This window comes from Cyclospora cayetanensis, unplaced genomic scaffold, assembly GCF_002999335.1.
Source record: "Cyclospora cayetanensis isolate NF1_C8 unplaced genomic scaffold, CcayRef3 CcayRef3_contig_32, whole genome shotgun sequence".
Taxonomy (NCBI): domain Eukaryota; phylum Apicomplexa; class Conoidasida; order Eucoccidiorida; family Eimeriidae; genus Cyclospora; species Cyclospora cayetanensis.
In genome coordinates, this window is record NW_020312281.1 from 264,415 (window position 1) to 285,969 (window position 21,555).

A 21,555-nucleotide genomic window follows, 5' to 3' on the forward strand; every position below is an offset into this window, starting at 1 on the left:
CTACGGACTTTGTTGCTTGCAGAAGAATCTGACATTGCTAGTCGCTGTGAACGGTATTCCTAGCATTCCTTTGTAATCATGAATCTTTCGCACATGCTCTGCTTTAGATGGCTACCATCCTCCACGCGTTTTGGTTGGGATGTTTTCTTTTGTTGTTAGAAATGTCTTCTATGTGCCCATTGATGCTCAGATCCGCTTAGCTATGCTGCCTTTACTTTCTTCCTTGTGCCGCTCTTGTGGTTTGGAGTTGACCCACCTTGATGCGCCGGCTGCATTTGCATGCAAACATGAGAAGCGGAGGCACTGTAACGCTTGTATTTTGGTCTTCTCTACACTTTAGAGTTCTGGCAGTAAGAGCTTGATACAGGTCAGCGCTCCAACAACAGTGAGCCATCGCGCAGCCGCTGCCACGTTGGCTTGGTCCCATGTTCGTTGTTGGCTAGTGGGAGTCCCTCTCTTAGTCTGTTTCACTTAGATCATTGGTGCCCACATTTCTTTTCCTCAGTTGCACAGCTTTCACAGTCTTGCGCAGCGGAGAAGTGACAATCGGGTGATAAATCTTCCTCTCTCATGCATATTGTGGATTCCGATGCACTGGCAAGGAACAAGAGAACGGGTGTATTAACCGGAGGAGAAGATGCAACAAGCTAAGGTGCATTAAAGACCTTCTACTCCACTTGTTCGATTAGCTGACGAATTAGTGAAGCGTAGGCTATTTGGTTCGTCTCTTCGTATATCTTGTTCATCAAGAGGTGCTAGAGTGATTCACTAGAAGAAATAATGTGCGCGTGTGTGCTAGATGATAGGCCGAACCAAATGTAAATGATCGGAGTACTTCGAGCGAGCAGGAACGCGAGCCCTGAGAGCCCCTCAACTTTGAGGCCGAAACTTTGGGGATCGCGGGCAGGGGAAGCAGGCAATACTTGGTGAGAAACACGGAATAGCTCTCTATTAACGTCATATAGAGTCCGCAAGAAAAATAAAAACAAACGGACCTCAGGTAGTACATAACGATCCCAGCAAGGAATTCCTATGCCCTATAGCTCTTACAAAACTTTCGGGCAGGCTAGTACGCGCCTCGTTAAAGGAACTTATGCTCTGCTGCACCGGTCAGCGATGGCACTGTCTACCAAAAAAGCCGACTGGCTGAGCAACACCGCCCCTCCCAGTTCTCCCGCCTCTCTCTTGCTTGCCCTGTCTCGGCCAGAAATAGCCTCAAGGGGAGCCAATGGGGAGTGTGCGGTTTCTTGGGCCCTCACGCACGAATTGGCGATTCTGCCCGTCAGCCTTCCTACCGCGTTTCTTTGTGCATGAATTTTGCAGCATCGAGCAAAAATGACCAGGAAAGGAGAGATAGAAAGAAAAATCAAAGACTGTGGGCTAACTCTGAGTCTAATTGCTCTCCACCTCGTGCGAGCGAGAGCAGTCACTCAGAGGGCCCCTCACAGGGCCCCCTTCACGGAACCCTGCTCCTGGGGCCCTCCTGCAGCTCGTTCGGGGTCACGGGTCGTTTCTTGGCCGTTTCGTGGGCATCACCCAGACTCCAAGCATTCGCTTTGCATTTGTTTTGCTTTCATTATTCGCATTAACTGCTCGTTTTTCTTCATCTCGCAAAGGAAGGAGCCCTAGGAAGAGGGCCCTCGGTATTCGGCATCCTGCCAGGCCCCCGTCATCGTGCCGTAGCGTGGGGGTCTGGAGCTTGGGGCAGCTTGGGGTTCTAAACCCATTGGGTTGCTTATCATTGTAGACGTAGGTGCTATGGAGAGTCCAATCAGACATAGAAACCCTCAAAGCAGAGCGCGCACGGGGAGAGCACCAGAGGGCGACAAGAGATCCTTCGGCATGGTCGATTAGAACAGCGCAGAAAAAGGCATCGGCCTCTCAGGCAGTTATGTGTTAGTGTGGGAGGGGGATACTGGTGAGGCGAAGAACAGTTTGTGCCTTTCAACCCATTTTCGCTGCAGGCAGACCTCGTTCAAAGATGGGAAAGCGGAAGAGCACTTCCATCAAGCCCAAGCCCAACCGAATTCCCAAACTGGACAAAGAATTCAACTGCCCCTTCTGCAACTCCTCTACGGCAGTGAAGGTCGAACTGTACGCTTTCCTAGACCCCCAAAGCTGAGAAGCGAGTTGGCAGCAAATCCTCGTTCTTGAAGCCTACACACGAGGCTTCGCAGGCCCTTGCGCTGTAGATGCCCGCAATATAGCTCCATGCCGTTAGGCGCCCATTCTCGGGCATGCCCTTGTTTACGGTGTCTGCAACCCCCTCCTCCCTTGATCCTTTCGCGTCCAAGCCATCTCTTGCTGCTTTTTGCTTGCTGTGTGCGCTTCATAGAGATCGCGTCCGGGGTATTGCCGCCCTGACATGCCGCGTTTGCAAGACAGCTTACAATCGGGCCGTATCGCGCTTAGAAGAAGGCATTGATGTGTATGGGGACTGGATCGATGCCTGTGTTGCAGCCAATGCAGCAGCCGCCAAGGAGGCCCAGTTGAAGCTCGAACGCGGCTCTCAACTTCCACAGGGGGGGGCCTCTAGGGGCCCCCCTTCGGCCGCAACCGAATCTCCATCGGACTCAGAAGCAGCTACAAGAGGCAAAGAAAAGATTGAGCGACAGGGGACGCCCCGGCGGGGCGGTTTTCAAGGAAGTGGGGGGGCCCGTAAAGTTTCCTCTGCCCAAAGAGGGAGCACGAAGAAGTTGGCGAGATCAACAGAGAGTGAGGCGGAGGGCAGCAGCAGCGAGGAAACAGAGGGAGTGGATCCTGAGGGGGATGAGGGTTCCCCCTCACTGAAGCGCTTGCGCGTGGACCGCGGGCGAGAGGGCGAGGAAGGAGGGGAAGCAGTGGGGTCAGAAGGTAGCGATACGGAGGGCTTACACCCGGCTGAACAGGGGGGGGATGCAGGCGAGAGAGTAAGGGCTAGAGAGAAGGGCGAGGCGGAAATAGGGGGAGTGCTTGAGCAATACAGAAGAGACGCGGAGGGAGAAGAAGAAGATTCTACCGCTCTCTTCAATGATGACGAGTGAAGGCTGCAGCCAAATAGGATGTGTTTTCGAGCGGAGGGGGTGGAGAAGGGAGGGGCAGGCACAGACAGTGTTAGCAAATAGATTCATCAGCGTAGCTATCTTGACAAGTCGTCGGGTAGGGCGAGTTTGAGTGCATTCAAATGGGATGGGAGAGGATGGGAGCGACTGGAGACGAAGCAGCAACACAGAGCTTGTAGCGGGAACAGTTCGCCAATTGCATCGGTTCCTTTCTTCGATACACGGGCAGACAGATGGGAGGCGGGTGCGCGGCGCTGGCTAGGACCGTGCCTGACGTAATATTTGGGAAGGGAGGAGAATTACGTGTGGTTTGGGAGGTGCAAAGGTTCCTTGCGGGTCGGCCGCCCCTCCTTGCCCTCGCGCTTCCTGGTGTGAAGTCACGTGAATTCAACTTTTAGCGATGCGGGCTATATATAGGCTGCACTCACCAGGCTCCCATCGTTTCAAGCAGGGCCCAAGCACGAGTGGCCCCGATGCTCCCATGACGAAAACTGAGGAAAGCTATTGCTTTTGTAAGGGGTAAAGGCCTTCGGGATGCAATTATGCCGTTGCTAGTGCTGTGCTGTCGCTCACAGCAGCGTGAGTAGCTAGGTCTCGGGCAGCAAACAGTCAGCTACAGTGAATACAGATGGAGAAGTTCATGTCATGCGCTGCTGTTGACGCCACGAAAGTGCAGCTTCTTGGCCAGTACACGGCAATCCGCAAAACGGTCTCACCGACCCGGTGCGGCCCTTAGGCTTTGTAGACGCGCAGCGGCTCCGGCTCACAAGAAACAGTCCATCCTTGTTCTTTTAAGGGAGTAGCTGGTTGGCTATGCAATGCTGCAGGTGAAACCTGCATAGGGAGACACTAAACTCCAGACTGAATAGAAAGTCGATTTTATGAACGTTATTGCGCTTTTCGAAAGAACCCTTTTTTTATCGTACCCACGCCCCTTAGAGACCCGATATAAGGGGATAAGGACAGCTAAGCTATGCGTAATAGCACCCTCCAAGCATTCCGAGCATTCCCAGCTAGTTGCACGTGTTATGTAGCGCACAAAAACATGACGGCGCGTCTTCTTGCATCAGGATAACCTATTCTGCAGGAAAGAAGATGTGTAAGCAGATAATTTTATCATTTGATTGCCCACTTTTTCTTGTTTGAATACAACTGGTTGTAAAAAGCGTTCAAGTGTCCCCTAGCCCATTACATCCCCTCTTATGCCTGAGCTTCGTGGAGTGAAGACAGGGAGGACGAGGAAGCGGTTTGGAGGGGACACTTGAATATGTTTAACTAAGTTTCGGCTTGAGTCGAAGGCTACAAATTTTCCCCTGGGGAGATCTTCACTACAGCGCTACAGGTGATGCTATCGGGTTGAATTCCGCTCAATGAAACAAATTATTGCTACAGCGAAGGAGGCGCATACTCCATCAGGAAGGCCACAATCGTCGGACGAATGGGCCGCTACTAAAGAAGGGACAGCATCGCCAGATATTGAGGGGGGCTGGTTCACCACAGAAACAGGTTGACTTCACTGGTACGGAGTGCTTTGCGGCCCTTGTAGGGGATACAGTGTACTGACTTATAACTCCTGGCCAGAAATGGGATGGCAACAGCAACATGAGGATAGAGTGTGGGTGTGTAAAGGAGGGGCTGACATGGCCCCTCATACAGGGAACTGATGCATTAACCGTTTGCTGCTTGAGTAATATTAAGCTACTGCATATCAGCGCGAATCTGCCACTACGTGCAACACCAGTAGCGAAGAAGTGGTGTTACGCTATGCTAACGAAATGGACAGCTTGTTCTCTGTGCTGTTTGCAACGCAAGAAAGTGGCCCATGACAACCCCAAGCACTGAAATTACCTGGTGCCACAAGTTGCAGTCAGAGATCTGGAGTCTGTTTTCTTGAAATTCCTATGGAATTGGCATTTAGATAGATATTATAATAATAAAGTGAAGTTTAAGGGTTTTCCCCAATAGAAAAAAGGTAAGGGTAACAGCGGGTGTAGTGACTGGTGCACGTTCTGGACTCTGGGTCGGAGTGTGTTATAGCCAAGCCGATAATTCGAAGAGGAAATATCAGAAATACTACAAGGGACAGTGAAATGCGGGTATTCGCTTGAGTTCGCTAAAAAAAATAATACCCCAGAACAGCTGAGGGATGTCTGTACTGGTCCACTGGTGCAACAGCTTCTATTTAGCTGGGTTGCTCATAGCTTCCCATTGTCTAGGACTTTTTCTGTTTGCACATATGTATGTTTCTGCTGCATATCTGGATAAGTATGACGTTAGCATGTCTGCTTACACTGCGGAAAAAAAGACAAAACCCCCTCTACACATACCTACCTGCCTTCTTTGGATCCGTTTTGATATATTTGACCTCTCGCTCACTTGCCCTCTTCTTCCCTCATTAGGGGACGCTCATGTACAGGCTTTATTCATTATCCTCCATAGCTATCTTCTTTGTTCTGCCGTTTCTTGATGGCCCCCTCGTACTCCTGGCTTCCCCTACCTTAACGCCGATCAGCCACCTTCCATCCGAAGAAGCTTTGATTCTCTCCTCCTCCCCGTCGTCTATGCATTTGCGTACTCGCCGCTACAGTATCTATTCACTTTTGGAGTACCTACAGGTTGCTCATGGTGTGCCTGCCACTTTCTGATCCAGACGCTCCACTGGAGCGCCTTGCCGGTTGGCGGTTGCTGCTATTTGTGGTCCTCGAATTCTTTCTTTCGATCTCTTTTTCTCCATATTCCGCCCCGGATACTCCTGAAGTCAGGAAAAATCTCGAGTTCCCTCCGACCGGCCTATTCCCTACCCCTCAAGGACCCGATACTTCTGCTTCGTTTCCGGTGAATGGATACCCTACATTCGTACAAACACTTGGGCCCATACTTGCACCTATAACTGGGAGCACGGCGACGCCGATAGAAGTTCATGATGAAATACTCGAACACTCAGATGCGAGAGATTAAATGACCCCCGGAGCGGCCCCTCTGAGGGCGGGTATCCTAAAGGCAACATCACGGGCCCATCGAGTGCATTCGGAAATGTAGGTATACTTTAGGACCTTTTGAGTGTGCACAGATGTGCCACCTTACTTTTCTACCTGTGGTAGCTGACTGCAAGAGGAGCAGATGGAGCAGGAACACCAACAGCAGCAGCATCTATCTCAACGGAGTCTACCGCAGTAGGCGCGACAACAGCACTACTTCAAGATCCTTCGCTTCCAATAAGGGTGAAATTCGTCCTTCTCGCTTTTCTACCTTTTAGAAATTCATTACAAACGGGCCCATTCTATTTGCTCCCACACTCATGTGCGGCAAAGAGCCAATGGCAAGCACTAAAGGTATATGGCCTCATGGTCTACTCCAAGGACTCTCAGTAGGCTTTCTTAAGGTTTGTATCAATACACAAGCTGGTACGCCTGTTGCTAATGCAACAGGAGCATAGGCAGGCATAGCGGCAGGAAATGCTGCCTCTCCCGATGGACCGGCATTTCACGCCGCTGCTGGTGCGGCAGCACCTGCTGCTGTGCGTGAGCAGCAGCAGCGGACTTCATTTGTACGTCAGTATTACCACTGACAACACAACCAGCATTTACGGTGCATCCAGGGTTGCTGCATTCTCCAAAATAAGCTTTTGTCCAAAGACTCTGAGGGCGTCGGCCTCTTGCGCCATCTCCTCGCTGGTCCTGGGGCTGTACAGGGAAAAAAAGATAAAATGAGTGCAGCCAAGGGATAAGGAATACACTAACTTTAAATGCAGATGAAGGACAAATGATTCGGAAAAAAGGAATCATAGGAAATAGGCACTTTAAGAGCCATTGTTTCAAAGTCAGCAAAGATCACAATGCACCGTGAGGCGGTTAGATAGCAGGAAGAGCAGAGCGGGTGACTCTTCATTTGGGATTGGCAGCATGCTATGCACTCTTCATGGCAAAAGAGGCCCTGGGACTTGAAGTATCCTGGAGGGAAGGAACAGAGAGGCAGCCGTGCGACACAGAGGCGGTGTCCGTGGGGATGAAGATCTATCGTTCAGGGCTAGAGAAGTTAAGCTCACATAGGAAATAGCAGTGCAAAATACTGAGGGAGGAAGGTGCGATATATAAAGACAAGTGCATGCACATGTATGCATAAGTATACCTGCGTCGATGTCGATGTATGCCAATGTACACGCACATATGGGCGCATGCATATACAGATACGTGCACAGGGAGCCAAACAAATATTTTTGGAAAATGATGTATGCATGCATATATATATATATACATACATGTATAGACATATATGTGTAGTTCAGTCATGCATCATGCGCACACACAGAAACACCCGCATGTGCTTGAGCATACGCAAACTGGAGTATAAGCGCACAATATGCCGATATTTACGAATCCACAATCATGTGCATACTTGTAGAGATACATGTAATGCACACAACAGAGGGGCAGGGGAAGTGTCATAGTCTAGAAATGCAGGTGCTTGCATATGCAAGTATATACAGGCTGGAAAACCATACATACATGTGCTTTCCTACATTGGGTGACTATCTGTGACGCGGAATAATTCGTTTCCGCGGCGAAATTCAAGCAGAAGTGTTTGTGTTTACAGAAGGAAGGGAACAGGACTTGCAATGTATGGGAGCAAAGAGAAGGCTTGAAGTATTCGTGCGAGATGAACGCGGCTGATGGCTAGAGGTTGGGTATGTGACTAGAGTTCAACATATAAAGATTGGAAACCCCTAAGGGGAATCATGGGTGCAGCTATCTGATTCCACGGTCTTACGGCCTCTCTTCGCAGTCTGGTCCACTGTGGCTTTCCCTGTTCATGTCTGTGGCGTCTATGGCTTCGTAGACCTCATCATTCCTCTTAAAGTCGGAAGAGGAGCGGGGAAGAACATGCACGTGAACATGTGGCACGGTTTGTCCTGCCTCTGCTCCGTCTTGCACGCTGACGGTCAGACCTTGTCGGTTATGCATGCGCCGCACGAGCTCCCCCACAGACTGCACGGCTGTGAACAAATCCGCAATCTCCTCGGAGGTTAGCTCGCTGAGTTTCTGAAGACACAAGAACACAGAAAAGAGGGTACCACAGACTAACAGCTCCTGCCACCAGATGAGGCCAAACACAACAAACATTGGACTGAATTTCCCGACCACGCTTCGAAGCAGAAATCGGTTTTATTATTTTGCAGAAAAGAGAATTCATATAAAGAATGGACTCGAGATGCGGGGCCCCTAGCGGCGGCGTGGCCCAATGGATAAGGCGTCTGACTTCGGATCAGAAGATTGTGGGTTCGAGTCCCATCGTCGTCACTCTTTGGTTTTTAACAAGAATATGAGTTAAATTCATATTCGTTTCCATCGCTCTCTAATGTGCGCAACTGCGCTCATAAAATAAACAGAAAGGGTTGTCCAACAGACTACGGCGAAGGGCATTGGCGTCCGGATGTACCTCGACGTTCCTCCTAGGAATCACCAGAGTGTGGCCCGGGAGAACTGGCTTTAGATTAACAGTTGCATAAGAGAGCGGAGACATAAAAAATACTTCTCTGGCGGGAATTTTCCACGGCCCAAACATAAAGTCCTCCTGAGGGGCGGAGGTACACAGCCACCGAGAAAGATGGTTCAGAATAGATTGCTTCATTTCCCGATGTAGGCAATCAATACAACATGAATCCTGAAGGGCAAACTATTCAACAACAATGGTACGAAAAAGGAAAATACGTGGCTCCCATGATAGCCACAGAGTATGCACGGTTGAGGTTGGGCCTGCATGGGGGGGCTCCTAAGAGGCGCCTGTTCCTCTGGACAGTACCGCAGCCGATTGATGACTGAGATGCGGAGAAAAATGTGTGTCCTTACACTTTGTTATCTGGCTTGTCTCGAGACAGAAGCCAAACCACTGCATAGCGAAGACGTCTCTGAGGTCACGAGGCAGCACTACGGTGCCCTCGTCGAGGCGTCCTCCTTGGCCTGCACATAAACCTGTGGCCCCTCCTGCAGAAGCTAAGGAATTCCAGTCCCTATGAGTTTAGAGAAGATTGAGGCTCAAGCCCGTAGGCGATGTCCAGTGATGTGCGTGTAGTTACATGAGGCTCCTTGACTGAGGAGACTCCTTGGTTTTACTTCGGCAGCACAATCCTCCCGAGAATCCCACCACACGTAACCCTGTGAAGCTCTCGACTCACGCGGCGACACCCATTGGGGGGCCCTATTTGACTGCCGAAGGGGACTCTTCGGGCATGGGAAGAAGGTCACTGAAAGACCTATACCTCTTATGCGTCCCGTGGTCAATACGAAACTTCCGAGTTCTCTAGTGTATGTTCCAAATAAACTCTCCTCCCCCCTGCCCTACCCTGCCCCTTTGCATCCCCTTAGGGTTACGGCGATTTCTGAAAGAGGCACAGAGAACCAGGGTGCTCAGCGGCTGCTGCGCAGGCATGCATTCACAGCTAGTTGCGCATAGTAACAACGTATGCCGCACAGAGATACCCCCGGCATCGATTCGTTGCGTATTGAGCCTAATGAACTCCACAGCCAATCAGATATGCAAACAGCAAAGCAAGCCGGTAAGGGATGATTCGTAGCGACTCCTATGTTGGCCATAAATCCAGCAGAGTAACACGTACCAAGATGCTGCGTCGCTTTCAACAGGACGCCTAATAGCCTGCTCCGGCCTTGAGGATGCAAAGGACTTTTTCTCTTCGGGCTATCTGCGCAGCTTCTGCTAAAGGGCATCGTTTGTTTCCGTGCACTTTGAAGTCTGCTGCGTGGAGCATCCCCGAAGGGACACTCAAGGGCCTTTAGTCGCCGGATTTCGCTTTTCACGGGTGCCTCTAAAAGCAACCCAACAGACCCCGAGAACCTGGTCGTAGGGCTACAATCCCCTTACGCTTAGCTAGTGGCGCAGTGCATCAAGTTGCGGTGAGAGCATCTGCAGCGGTGCTTAGTGCTAAGCGTTAAGCGGGGATCTCGAAAAAGTATACCGGAATTTTTTTCAGCTGCTAATGCCAAAAAAACACGGCCACACCAGACAGCACGGCCGTCTAAAGGGGACTGTATCGTGTTGCTGTTGTCGTTGTGAGTAAAATTCTACCTGTCCACAGCTAGAAATGCACACACATATACGCACCAAAACACAAACACACGCCAACCAGCCACAGCAGCTCCACCTACGCGTCCTGCCGGTGGGGTGTTACGAGAATAGACGCTTTCCAGTTGCTGCTGTACCCAAGAAGGTGTCTGTACAGCAGGCGATTGCTCTCCATGCAGCCTCGTCGGAGCGCAGCAGCAGCGTTGCAGAATCCGCTTAGGGATCCATGGAAGAGACGACTACGGCGCCCTTTCCTGCGGCAAGAAGAAGGCAGGCAGCAAAGCGGATGACGATAGAGGTCTCTGAGTACAGCAACCCTCCTTGACGGCGGGGGGGGGGGCAGGGAGGGAGGGGAGGAAAAGAGAGGGGAAGAAGGGGGAAAGTCAAAGAAGCCCGTTATAGCCCTACACGAGGCAATAATACGGTATAAAGGGTTCAAGACGTGTGTCTCACTGATCCTCTTGTTGGCGCGTCTCACAATGCTCTTCAGGCGAGAAGGGACAACTTTGGGAGAGACAAGGCCCTTACGGAGGGCCTCCTTTGGAGGGATTTGGGGTTTTTGAGGGTTTAATGAGGCTCGTGCGGCCTTCTTGGCTATCCCGGATCCGCCCAGTGCAGATCCAGAGACTGCCTTCTTCTTCTGGATGGTCTTGAGTGTCCGTACACTCGAAATCAGATTCTTGGAGGTGCTGCTGCTGCTGCTCTCGGGGCCATCCGTTTCCATGTCATCTGCAGCAGTGCTGGTGTTTTTCGAAAAGAGGGACCGCTGCAGAAGCGTGACATGTTGCATCGGCATGCATGCAGACCAGAGGTGTGAGGGCGAAAGAAGGTGTTTGAGCTGGAGAGTAGAGCTTACGTGTGGTGCGGGATAGGGTTCTAGAAGCGGGAGTGGGGAGTGAAGGAATACAGTCTTGGGTACTTGGAAGGCTATGAGAGAGGCTTTCTAGGTAGGCGGTAAGAAGCCCTTGTCTATATCGGACGGCCAGTAGAGGCCTCCTTTACGAAGAACCCCGAGGAGGCCCCTTTCCTCGTGACTCACGACTTTTTTGTAGATCGTTGATTGCATTTTCCCGGGGGAGTGCTGGACCCCTTGAGACTCGAGCGTTGCGGGGGCGATGTTTACGCTGTCCATCTGAGCATTCAAACTCATGAGAAAGTTCGAAACTTTGTTTGGCGGGAGGATTTTTATCGAGTTTGGCGTGGCTGTGCTGTGCGCCTTGAGCAACTAAGGGCTTCTGGGATTTCTGGAAGAAAGGAACCTGAAAGTTGGGGGAAAAATCTTTGGGGTCCACATAGGGAGAGTGTGCATCATGCGCCATGAGTACCAATTTTGTCAAGTCTTGGAGGCCTTTCTTCCTGGCGTTTTTCTCTTTCCGCGTCTGTTCATTGTGCTTTTCCTGGAGGATTAGCCATTGCAGCCTTCGCTGCTGGGCGCTTTTGCTGTTCTTCTTCGACATTTCCGAGGAGCAACACGGCGGGGCCCACGTAATTCTCGAAGGATCACAAAAAGAACGCACTTGCCCTTTCCCGCGAACCTGAACGAGCGGCGAGCAGGAAGCAGAAGGCAGGAGAGAAGTTTGGCTGTGAGCAGCGCTTGAAGGGCCCCAGAGAGAACAGCTGGATGCCTGACACAACGCCAGATACGCGCGAAAAGAATCCCCAGTACAGCCCCCGTTCCCCACGCCATAAGGGGCCCCCCTGCTGAGGGCCAGCCACTGAAGGGGGCCCCTGGTGGGGCCCCCCTGGGGGCGGGGGTTCAGGGGCCCAAGGAACTTAAAGGGCCTCTGGTCTGCTTTATTGGGGGAGGGGGGGTTCTACTTTCTTGTATACAGCTATATGCAAATGCAGGGGTGGGTAGAGCATTCTGGAGCTCTCTGAAAGAGTCCGTCGTGCGCTGGGGTTTCTCCAACAGGCTTGGCGGGTTCAGGTGTATCCAGCCTTCTCCCCCGCCTCCCCTCGTTCCTTCTCCTGCAGCTTGGTTTCGACTTCTTAGGGATATAGACCAGCTTTAGTGGCGTCTTTTGACGGCCTCTTATGTCTCTAACAGCGCCGCTCCAATGCTAACAGACGCCATGGGGGTTCCTGGGGGCCCTGCACGGGGGCCCCTCAATGAAGGGCCTACTGACCCGAAGCCCTCACAACTAAGATCCGAAAAACCGGCAAAAGAGGACGAAAGCAGACGAGAGGCTGCAGAGCTCCTGGTGTATGTACGCGGTGGTCACCAGCTGAACGCCGCCTCGCAGGAGCTGCAGAAATCGAGGCCACTCCAGGGGGCTTCGACTTCTGCAGACGATTTTGTGAATTTAGGCTCTTCAAGCCTGAATTTCGGCTGCTTGCGACTGACACGTGTTCTCGCTGCGATCGCCGACGGCCAGCACCCGCGGGGGGCCCCATCAAGTTCAGCGGATCATCAGAAAGAGGCCTTTTTTGAGGCCCTTCACCACTCAGACTGCTGCTGCCCCTGTGCTGCGCGCCGCAGCAGCAGCAGCAGCAGCAGCAGCAGCAGCAGCAGCCGCGGCAACACCTCTAACAAGGCGCTTTCCGAGCTTCCTGCGTGGCGAGTACTGGAGTCGATTCGCGCCTATTTAGTGTTTTGTCGCATGCGAGTCTTCGGGCAGAGGCGGCTTCCAGTCTCTGAAAGCGGCCGCAGCGAGAATAGCAGCTGCGGCGGAAGCAGAAAAGTCTGGAATACGGTCGTTCGGGAGAGTCTCGAGCGCTTTCTCTTCGAGGGCTGTGCAGTGGAGGCTGCCCTCCTCGGGAGCTGCAATTGCCCAGTCAACAGCAGCAATTGCTGCGACTGTGACGGCTGCATGCGCGCCGCTGCAGCGGGAGGACAGTACGCCCCTTCCTCTGCTGCAGTGTTGCGGCAGCTGCTCACCTTGCCGGAGCTTTTTGCAGCGGCAGGGGAAGGGCTGGAGGGGGGGGCCCCTGGCAACCAGGAGGCAATAAGAGGAGGTTCCCCCATGGAGCAGGGCGAAGCTTCTTCGCCCTCTCGGTTGGAAAGCTCCAAGCTGCAACTGCGAGTCGCAAGTAGCATAGCGGACGCCTGGAGAAAGCTGAAAGTCTCCTACACGGAGAGTGACACACAGCAGCAGCAGCAAGTCGATAGGCTGCTGAGCTGTACACACACGTTTGTCCTCCGCTGCGGAGCATTGCCGCTTGTCTCCGCCTTGCTGCTTCCCCTCTTGTTCGAGGGCCCCCCTCCTGGAGTCTCGCAAGAGGAGTCCAATGGCGCGTCTCGAGGAGGGGGGGGGCCCCCGCTGCAGCTCGCACACCCACAGAGCTCACGACGCTGCTGCCGCTCTGCGGCATGTTCTTGCTGCTGCAAAACTCCTCCGCTAGAAGATACATCTGGGGGGCCCCCCGTCAGCAACAGCGTAGCACACCTCCTGCGGTGCTGCCTGCAACAGGGGGCTTCTGGGGAGGCTCTTGCGAAGGCTGTCTTCCAGGTTCTGAACGTCTTCTTCCTGCTCAAGTGCCCACAGGAGCTTTCTGGCGTGGAGGAGGGGCCTCGCGACGGGAGTTCAAGTGGCAACGTCTTGACAGTCTGCGGATGGGGCCCCTGGGTGTGTCTCAAAGCTGTGGCCGTCACCCTGGTGGAGGAGGCCCCTGGGGGCCCCCCCATGCTGCTTCATTTTGCTGCTCAGCTAGTGGGAAGGGGGGCCCCTGCGCCTTTCAGACTGCCACTTGCTGCAGCACTGATTGATATACTTGGAGGATTCTGTCCAGTGACCGGTACATACAGCAGCTGCAGCAACCGCAGTGCAGCAGCAGCAGATACAGATACAGCAGCTGCAGATACAGACACAGCTGCAGCAGCTGCAGATACAGATACAGCAGATGCAGCAGATGCAGCAGATGCAGCAGATACAGCCACACGCTCGAGCAGCAGCACCGACTGTCCGGCCTGCGTGCTGCCGGGGGGTTCGTCGGCCCTGCAGCAGCAGCAGCAGCTGCTGCTGCGTGAGGTGTATGTACAGCTGCTGCATGCGCTTTTGCTGCGGTGGTCTAGCGAACAGCAGCACCAGCATATGACGCTGGAGAACCACGTGAAGCTGACGTTCTGTCTCCTTCGCTTCCTCCTGCACATAGCAGCGGCCAGGACGGAATCGGCAGCCACAAGGGGTGTCGTTTTAGGAGATTGGGAAGCTGGGCAGTTGATGGAAGGCATACACCTCCGCCTTCTCTCGGCAGAGGAGACATTGCGTTGCTGCGGGATGGCTGCAGCAGAAGGTTTTGCGGCTGCTGCGTTGGGCAGGGGCCCCCAAGGGGGGGGGGCCCTCGGAGACAGGGGCCCTGCGAGATTGGCATGCGAGGAAGACGACGATGAAGACGAAGAGGCCCCCAGCGGAGGCGAGAGGGCCCTTTTCTTTAGGGCCCTTAGGGATCCTGGACTGCTGTCGAGGTGTCGCCAGTTGCTGCCCCTGCTGAGTGTCTTCATAGCAAATGAGGCCTCGGAAGGGGCCCATTGGGGGGGCCCCTGGGCCCTCGGCGATCCTCGCCCTGTGCTATGCGACGTGTTGCATTCTTCTGATGAGGGCTCCCCAGTTGAGGCTTCTCTGGAAGCCTCATCGTCAGCATCCACAGCAAAACGAGCTGCGTCGGCAGGGGGGGCCCCCCCCCAAGAGGTGGCAGTGCCTGTCCCCACTGGGCCCTCCCCCACGATTGTCGACGGGGGCTTTGCTCTGCCTGCTGCTGCATCGCTACTGCAGGCTGCGCGGTACTCTCTCAGGGGGCCCTCTGCGGATGCAGCCGAGAGGCGCGATCCTGTAACGCAGTGTCTCCTGGGACGGCGTCAGGCAGCCGCAAAGCTCCCCAGCGATCCTCCAGGGAAGGAGGCAGTTGGAGCCCCTCAAGAGGCTGTTGCTGACAGCCATGGGGCCCCTTCGCATGTCGCCGTGGTGCTAGATCCAGAAGACACGGAAGAAGAAACAGACGAAGACGAGGCTTGTCTGGCCCAGCTCCCGGATCTGCAGCCGCTACTTCAGGGGAGGCCCCTTGCTCCTGTCTCCGGAGGTTCCCGGGAAGGTACAGGGGCCCCCCCTGGGGGCCCCCAAACCCTTTGGCAGGCCCTCGAGTGGCTCCTGGGGAACCCAGTGCTGAGCGACGTGTGCCCTGCAGCTACAGCAGCTGCAGCTGGAGACCCCCTCAAGAGGGGCCCCCAGGGGTCAGCAGCAAGGGCCCCTTCACAGCGCCTCATGAGAGAAGCAGCGGCAGCGCAAGCTGTAACGCGCATTGCGGTTCTGCAAGTGCAGCGATATCTGCAGTGGAATCCTTTGGGGCTGCCTACGGGCTGTCTCCAGGGGGCCCCCGACGAAGTGCGTGCCGTAGAGGGCTCTGTCACAGGCTTCATTACTGACCAGATGGAGGATGCCGTCGCTTTGCCGCTTCTGCAAGCTCTTCTAGGACTAGACTGCTCCCTGCAGCCTGCGCTGCTGAAGCCTCTTGTCACGGCTGCTGCTTCTGCAGTATTCGCTGCGTACTTTCCACTGCTGTTGCGTCAGCTGGGGCAACTGCTGCTGCATCAGCAGTCCTCGATTTCGCAGAAGCTGCTGCTGCTTCAAGCGCTGCAACGGGCTGCCCGGTGGCTGAGAGATGGAGCTCCTCGAGACGGAAGGGCCCTTTACACGGATAACAGTCTCCCGAAGAAGCCTCCGAAGCCTTCGCAGCTGAAGCAGGCAAACTCTCAGGAGGAACAGCCGCAACAGGGAGACTACGGGGGCCCCCCCGGCCCTAACCCCCTGGACTGCGAGCAGCCTGAGGGCCCCCAACCCTTGGCACCTCCACAAAAGGAGCAGCAGCGGCAGATGCAAGCACGTTTCCTTTCTGAAGTTCGAGTTCGCCGTTTCGCTCGCCCTTCAGTACCCCTCCGAGGGGCCATCAACCTTTTTGCGCCGCTCATGGAGGCCTCTCTGGGAGCTCTCGAGGGGTGCCTGCTGCCCCCTTCCTCCCCTCCCCCCCCGCTAACGCCTCTGCAGCAGCAGCAGCTGCTCCAGCAGCTGCGCGCGCACCAGCAACTCATGGAGGATCCACTTGTGGTTGCTGCAATCCTGATGGCTATTGGGGAGGTTTTGCGCTCCGGGGGCCCCGCAGTCGCAGGGGGCCCCGCCAGCAGTTGCTGCCTCCGAGCGGCAAGTCTGTTTTTGTACTTCAGGGGGCACACCGATAGAAATATACGCAGGGGAGCTCTCTGCGTTCTGGGGAGTGCTGGCACGCTTGTTCCTTGGGGGCTTTTCTCCTCCTGGCTGCAGCAACACCAAGCCGCAGCAGGCCTGGGTGTCGTGGATGCAGGGGCGAAAGCTCGAAGGGGTCAGTTCGAGGGGAGGCCTAAGCTTACAGACATTCTCCCGCAGCAGCTCCAGCGCTCGCCGAGGCAGCAGCAGCTGCAGCAGCAGCAGCAGCAGCAGCAAGCGCATGCGCCTTCCCAGGAGAACGCCACCCTCCCCCCAGAAACATCCTGCGGGGGGTTCGAGGGCGTCACGGATGCCCTCGCCATAACTGCCAAGACCGATCCTGATGAAAGCTGCCGCTATATGGCTTCAGCCCTTCTCGCAGAGTGGCTGCATCACTCAAGGGAAGAAACTGCAGCAATGTGGGAGGCAGTGGGGGCCCCTTAAAATGCCTTGCTATCCTGTAACTCTCCGTAGGGGCCTTGCGGCAAATTGAGACACAGGAGCCTTGAAGGCCGGGGTTCCCGGGAGAGAGGGAAGAGGATGTTGCTAGTATGTGCCTCTTTTAGTGGCAGACAGGGGCCTCTTTCTTACACTGCTCACGAGAGAAACTGCCCTCAACGAGAGGGGCTAGAGTCTACGGCTTCTAATACAGAGGGATTTTGTAGGATGCTGGGGCCCCTCTCCTCGCCTGTGAAAAGGGGCCTCCGAGTTTGGTCCTAGGGCCTTTAGCGAACATATTCTAGTTGGAGAGGCATTCTTTCCGAGGCAACCGCCTCGGAAAGTTTCACGCTCTAGGTTTCTATTGCCAGGGTGTGTTGTTGGCCCCCCTTTCCCACGGTAGAAGCAGCAGCCCCTATCAAAGGCTTGAGCCTCTTTGTGTACTCAGTGGTGATTCGGATTTCCAAGAAGCCACGCCAGTGGATACGTCTTTGCAGTGTCTGCATGACGGAAACGCTGGCCAAAGCACTCCAGCATCTCTTCTACTGCGAGCAATACAGCGGAGGGGCAACAAAAACATTCCACCTTGTGCTCGTGTATCCAGCTGCAAACACACTTCGCAGGCTCACAACGGCTGCGCAGGTGCTCTAAAAGTGCGTCATATCTCTCCGCAAGCCGTTGGGACTGAAAAAGGCCTAAAGCAGAGTCTCAGCCTGCCATTTCTCTCTGGCGCTGCTCAGCTACTCAGGCACGCGAACGACGAGATGGGGAGCTAAACAGTGAGAGGGAGCCATCGAGAATAGAGGCTGCCTTGCGTTACGAGTGACAGTGCGATCGATGAAGAATGAGGAGAACATGGGGCTGTCCACCCTCCTTTCGCCTGTGCAGGTGTGCTCTGTCTTGTTGTATTTCACGTGGCTAGGAGGTTTTGGCGTATGAACGCACAGCGGCTCAGACTCTCCAGTTAACTGTGCATCTGATGCAAGCTGCAGTACCCTCTTTCCAGCTTGCTGAATCGCTAGGCGGACCAAGCTAGCAAGAAAAACGGGAGGGCAGTCCCCGCGGAAAAAAATATACCTTCTCTCGAAAATAGAAACTGTTAGATGATTTCTCGACGACGTCCTCCTGCCACTTGCAATTTCGCTTCTCTCGATTAGTGCGACACGTTATTCTGTCAGGATCTCAACACACTTTTTTTGGTACCAGAAGTGCAGGGTTTCGTCCTCCTCTCATGGCTAGAAAACTTCCAAGGGCACCCTAGGCTCGGCCTCACAAGGTGAGGCTATTGGATATTATCCTAAAGCAGACACGGGCTTCCCAAAATTCACAGCCCGCATTCAGCAAGGAAACATATCTTCCATCTGCTGCAACAAGCAAGCGTTCAGGCAGCCTTCGGTGCCTAGGATATTGTATGATTCACACTACTGAGGGGGCTCTTGTTAATATATATATACATATATGTATATATATATATGTATATATATATATACGTATAGATGTATATGTATATACATGTATATATAGGATATTGTATGATTCACACTACTGAGGGGGCTCTTGTAAACATATATATATACATATATATATATACATATATGTATATATATATATACGTATAGATGTATATGTATATACATGTATATACATATAGGGGAGGGGTAGCCTTTAGCGCCAAAGCAAGCGATCAGCTGCACGATTCTGATGCAGCTAAGAATTTGCTGATAGGGCGCTATTCAAAGGCTGTTGAGAGAGGGTGGCCCTTCTGAAGATCCGTTTTACCAATTTTTGAAGGCCGCGGATATGCGAACGAACGCCCCTTCGGACTCTCCATAAGCCCAAACATTTTAACCCTGAATACCAGAGACACACTGAATGCAACAGACTCTGCTACGGAGGGCTCTAGGAGCGCTTGTTCAGCACTGCTCCTTGCTGAGGCGGCCGAGAGCAGGCCTGGTTGTTTGGAGTAGGTGAATTGACAGGGGCGGTTCCCGTGTAGCAGCGAAAAGATCTCTCCTCCTCGATAAAGCTCCATCCTAGATGCCTTCGGTGCCGCCCTTTGATGCTCACATACTTCTTTTGTAGCAGTTTCTGTGTACTCATATAATTGCTTTCCTATTTTGTTTTGGACTGCGTGGAGGGCTGTGGGAGCAACATGTAATATCCACATTGTATGCATGCCGGACAGTGGGCTCCTCTAATTTGGCCATGTTGTCTCTCGTGTGTTGCATCAACATGCTCAGCCTTCACAGCTATTGGCTTAAAGCGGCTAGGGCGCATGGCCACGGCAATGCATCTTCCTGTGTCAAGGAGCCAGTTTCACGCAATAATTGAGACATCCGAACAGCCAGAGCAAACATTCAAGTTTCAATCAGATCTGGATTTCGTGTACGTGTTGCAACTGAACGTGGTTCAGTAGAATTCCTTTCGCTACTTCTAGGCCCACCGCATGTGCTTAGTTGCAGTGAGGCCGTCCACACCGTTGCCCCTCAGGAGCTTTTAGGGGAAGCGCCAAGAAGAAATATCGGGTGTCTCTACGCCGCAGGAAGGACTGGTTCAGGAGGGGGGAAGCCCTCCCCGTGCCGCTAGCCGCTCGATGGATCGCGGCGCACGATCTGAGGTCCTCGGGAGCATCCTTTTTGGCATCCGCTAAGCTGCTGCTACAGTAATGAAATAATTATTTATTGTCAAAAGCCGAATAAGGGGAGGGTGGGGCGTCGAGCACCGGACGGAGGCTCGGGGTTGGCAGCGTGTTGTGCGGGGGCCCCCCCGTTGGTAGACGCTTAGGGGGGCCCCTCCGACCCGTTTGACAGCGCCTGCAGCCTACGGCAAGGGAGGCCTTGCCCCCTTTTGGCAGATGCGGCATGTTCGAGCTGACGGAAAGGCACAAATGGATGCGTTGAGCACAATTTTTTCGGGGTGGAGGGTTGCGGTGTATGCGTGACTGTGAGCGATTGCCGAGCGCGCACGTGAAGCGAGGCCGCTGCACGGCTGTCTGCGGCTTCAATGAGTGGCTCCCTCCGCTGCTCTCGATCCCATGTTTTAAGTGTTCCCTCTCTGTCTAATAATAAGTGTCTCTTTTGATTCCTCCGCAGCGACGAGGCCGCCTGCCAGAAACTCCGCTCAGCCTCAGCGCTTGCTGGCACTGGGGAGAAGCGGCCTTGTCGTCAGGGGATCCTGTGCTTGTAGGCTCCAGTCGGCAAGTCTGCCTCATCGATCTGGAGGCAGACTGGTCGGTCTCTGCGAGATCTCCGTCGCGCTGGAGCACTGCGACTCGCCAAGAGCACCTGCGAGCGAGACAGCGCGAGGAGACAGTCGCGCTCGGGGGCCTGTCCTCTGAGGGCGGGATTTCGAAGCCTCCGCAGCGACGTCTTCTTGGCTGCAAAAACTTTGCCTTTTGCCGCCGCTCTGCGGCTGCGTGTCGGAGGAGTCGTCTTCTCACCACTCGCCCCTCTTGCACTTGGCCACAGTAGGGGCCCCCCTTCGGGGGCTGTGTGTGCAATGAAGGCCCTTATTCTTGTGGGGGGATACGGAACGCGGCTAAGGCCGCTCACTCTGTCCGTCCCCAAGCCTTTGATCAACTTCTGCAACCGATCGATTGTGGAGTATCAGATTGCCTCCTTCAAAAAAGTAACGCGACGCCTTCCCCCCTGAGACGGCGGTCCCGCGGCAGGGAGGCTGCATGCGACAGCTCCATGGTGTGGGAAGAGAGGGCGAAGGAGGAGAAGGCTCCTTCTTGCCTCCCCTCTTCTTACGCTACGGTAGCAGGAGGCGTATAAGGCATCGATTGTGAGCTGCTTCCTCTCTCTCCGCAGGTTGGCGTGAAGCACCTGATCTTGGCCGTCGCCTACCAGCCAGAGGCTCTCATGGAGGCTTTGCGCGATCTAGAGAAGAAGGTAAACTCGGCAAGAAAAGTTTGTTTAGAAGCTTTGTTGATAAAAGCTTTGTTAAGAGAAGCTTTGTTGAGAAATTCTTTGTTAAGAAATTCTTTGTTAAGAAAAACTTTGTTAAGAAAAACTTTGTTAAGAAATTCTTTGTTAAGAAATTCTTTGTTAAGAAATTCTTTGTTAAGAAAAACTTTGTTAAGAAAAACTTTGTTGAGAAATTCTTTGTTAAGAAAAACTTTGTTAAGAAATTCTCTGTTAAGAAAAACTCTGGCGAGACGCGATGAGAGCCAGCTTTGTTGGGGACAGCAGGCCTGTGAAGGTTGGATGCGACAGAGACACATCGGTTTGCGTTTTCTTCTTTGTTTGGCATGTGTTGGATCCTTGTGCCGCGCAGTATGCACTGAAGATAAGCTGCTCTAAGGAAGACGACCCTCTGGGGACGGCAGGGCCTGTTCGTCTTGCAGAGAAACTCCTGAGAGATGAAGATGCGGAAAAAAGTTCACCCCAGCCTTCCGCGGGCGGGAGGCGCTTCCTCGATATCAAGACAGACACGGACTGTTTCTTCGTGTGCAACAGCGATATCATTTGCTCTTTTCCCCTGGAGGAAATGTGGAAGTTCCACAAGAAGACAGGGGCAGAAGCGACCATCCTGGTAGGCGCGTGGCGTTGACTCAAAGGGGGGAGGAGTGGAAATTTTGACGGGGGAGAGCGGCACCTGTGTGTGTGTGGGTGTGTGTGTGTGTCTGTGTGTGTGTGTGTGTGTGTGTGTTTCTGTGTGTGTGTGTGTGTGTGTGTGTCTCTTTGTGTGTGTTTGTCTGTGTTTGTTTGTTTGTGTTTGTTTCTTTGTGGTTTGTTGTGTCTGGTTCCTCGTGGCTTCCGGGTTATATGTTGATAGGCTGTGGTGGGTGGGGGGGTGGGGGGGAGGGGCTCTCTGCAGCGGGG

General features: G+C 53.7%; 5 protein-coding genes and 1 non-coding gene across 6 annotated transcripts; 3 read left to right on the forward strand and 3 right to left on the reverse strand.

Annotated features, from left to right (window-relative positions):
• Window positions 1-1,981: 1,981 nt before the first annotated feature.
• LOC34619202 lies at window positions 1,982-3,023 on the forward strand. Its single transcript, XM_026333917.1, has 2 exons — window positions 1,982-2,094; window positions 2,393-3,023. The coding sequence occupies exons 1-2, from the start codon at window positions 1,982-1,984 to the stop codon at window positions 3,021-3,023; spliced, it is 744 nt and encodes a 247-aa protein (XP_026189702.1).
• A 3,601-nt stretch (window positions 3,024-6,624) lies between these two features.
• On the reverse strand, window positions 6,625-8,161 carry LOC34619201 (bis(5'-adenosyl)-triphosphatase). Its single transcript, XM_026333918.1, has 2 exons — window positions 7,809-8,161; window positions 6,625-6,724 (listed from the first exon to the last, which is right to left on the reverse strand). The coding sequence occupies exons 1-2, from the start codon at window positions 8,159-8,161 to the stop codon at window positions 6,625-6,627; spliced, it is 453 nt and encodes a 150-aa protein (XP_026189703.1).
• Window positions 8,162-8,265: 104 nt separating this feature from the next.
• Window positions 8,266-8,338, forward strand: Trnar-ucg. Its single transcript has one exon. It is a non-coding gene; the product is annotated as a tRNA-Arg (tRNA).
• Window positions 8,339-10,334: 1,996 nt separating this feature from the next.
• Window positions 10,335-11,575, reverse strand: LOC34624432. The gene is made up of 3 exons (XM_026333919.1): window positions 11,121-11,575; window positions 10,572-10,858; window positions 10,335-10,372 (listed from the first exon to the last, which is right to left on the reverse strand). Exons 1-3 carry the CDS (start codon window positions 11,573-11,575, stop codon window positions 10,335-10,337), a joined length of 780 nt encoding a protein of 259 aa, XP_026189704.1.
• Window positions 11,576-12,703: 1,128 nt separating this feature from the next.
• LOC113146470 (ice-structuring glycoprotein-like) lies at window positions 12,704-16,574 on the reverse strand. The gene is made up of 11 exons (XM_026333920.1): window positions 16,553-16,574; window positions 16,152-16,418; window positions 15,857-15,985; window positions 15,602-15,706; window positions 14,748-14,858; window positions 14,408-14,468; window positions 14,195-14,293; window positions 13,921-14,053; window positions 13,426-13,665; window positions 12,997-13,319; window positions 12,704-12,938 (listed from the first exon to the last, which is right to left on the reverse strand). Exons 1-11 carry the CDS (start codon window positions 16,572-16,574, stop codon window positions 12,704-12,706), a joined length of 1,725 nt encoding a protein of 574 aa, XP_026189705.1.
• LOC113146471 (mannose-1-phosphate guanyltransferase beta-like) lies at window positions 16,574-21,265 on the forward strand (the record flags this gene model as incomplete). The annotated part of the gene is made up of 4 exons (XM_026333921.1): window positions 16,574-16,649; window positions 20,226-20,356; window positions 20,542-20,622; window positions 21,008-21,265. Coding segments are annotated over exons 2-4 (468 nt in total), but the record flags the coding sequence as incomplete, so codon positions are not given.
• Window positions 21,266-21,555: the final 290 nt, after the last annotated feature.

Excerpts from the sequence above, each read along its gene's own strand:
- LOC34619202 (XM_026333917.1), top strand. The coding sequence starts at position 1,982 with ATGGGAAAGCGGAAGAGCACTTCCATCAAGCCCAAGCCCAACCGAATT. Across the intron at positions 2,095-2,392 it reads ACGGCAGTGAAGGTCGAACT|TCGGGCCGTATCGCGCTTAG; the intron begins GTACGCTTTCCT and ends GACAGCTTACAA.
- LOC113146470 (XM_026333920.1), bottom strand. The coding sequence starts at position 16,574 with ATGTTTCTGGGGGGAGGGTGGC. Across the intron at positions 14,859-15,601 it reads TGACGCAACAGCAGTGGAAA|AGGGCCCCCTGAGAGAGTAC; the intron begins GTACGCAGCGAA and ends CTGCATCCGCAG. Across the intron at positions 13,666-13,920 it reads CAGCTGCTGCAGCTGTGTCT|ACTGTCAAGACGTTGCCACT; the intron begins GTATCTGCAGCT and ends CCCCATCCGCAG.
- LOC34624432 (XM_026333919.1), bottom strand. The coding sequence starts at position 11,575 with ATGTCGAAGAAGAACAGCAAAAGCGCCCAGCAGCGAAGGCTGCAATGG. Across the intron at positions 10,859-11,120 it reads GGGCCTCCTCGGGGTTCTTC|CACTGCTGCAGATGACATGG; the intron begins GTAAAGGAGGCC and ends GAAAAACACCAG. Across the intron at positions 10,373-10,571 it reads ACGCGCCAACAAGAGGATCA|GAAAGGGCGCCGTAGTCGTC; the intron begins GTGAGACACACG and ends TTCTTGCCGCAG.
- LOC34619201 (XM_026333918.1), bottom strand. The coding sequence starts at position 8,161 with ATGTTTGTTGTGTTTGGCCTCATCTGGTGGCAGGAGCTGTTAGTCTGT. Across the intron at positions 6,725-7,808 it reads CCAGACTGCGAAGAGAGGCC|CCCCAGGACCAGCGAGGAGA; the intron begins GTAAGACCGTGG and ends TTCCCTGTACAG.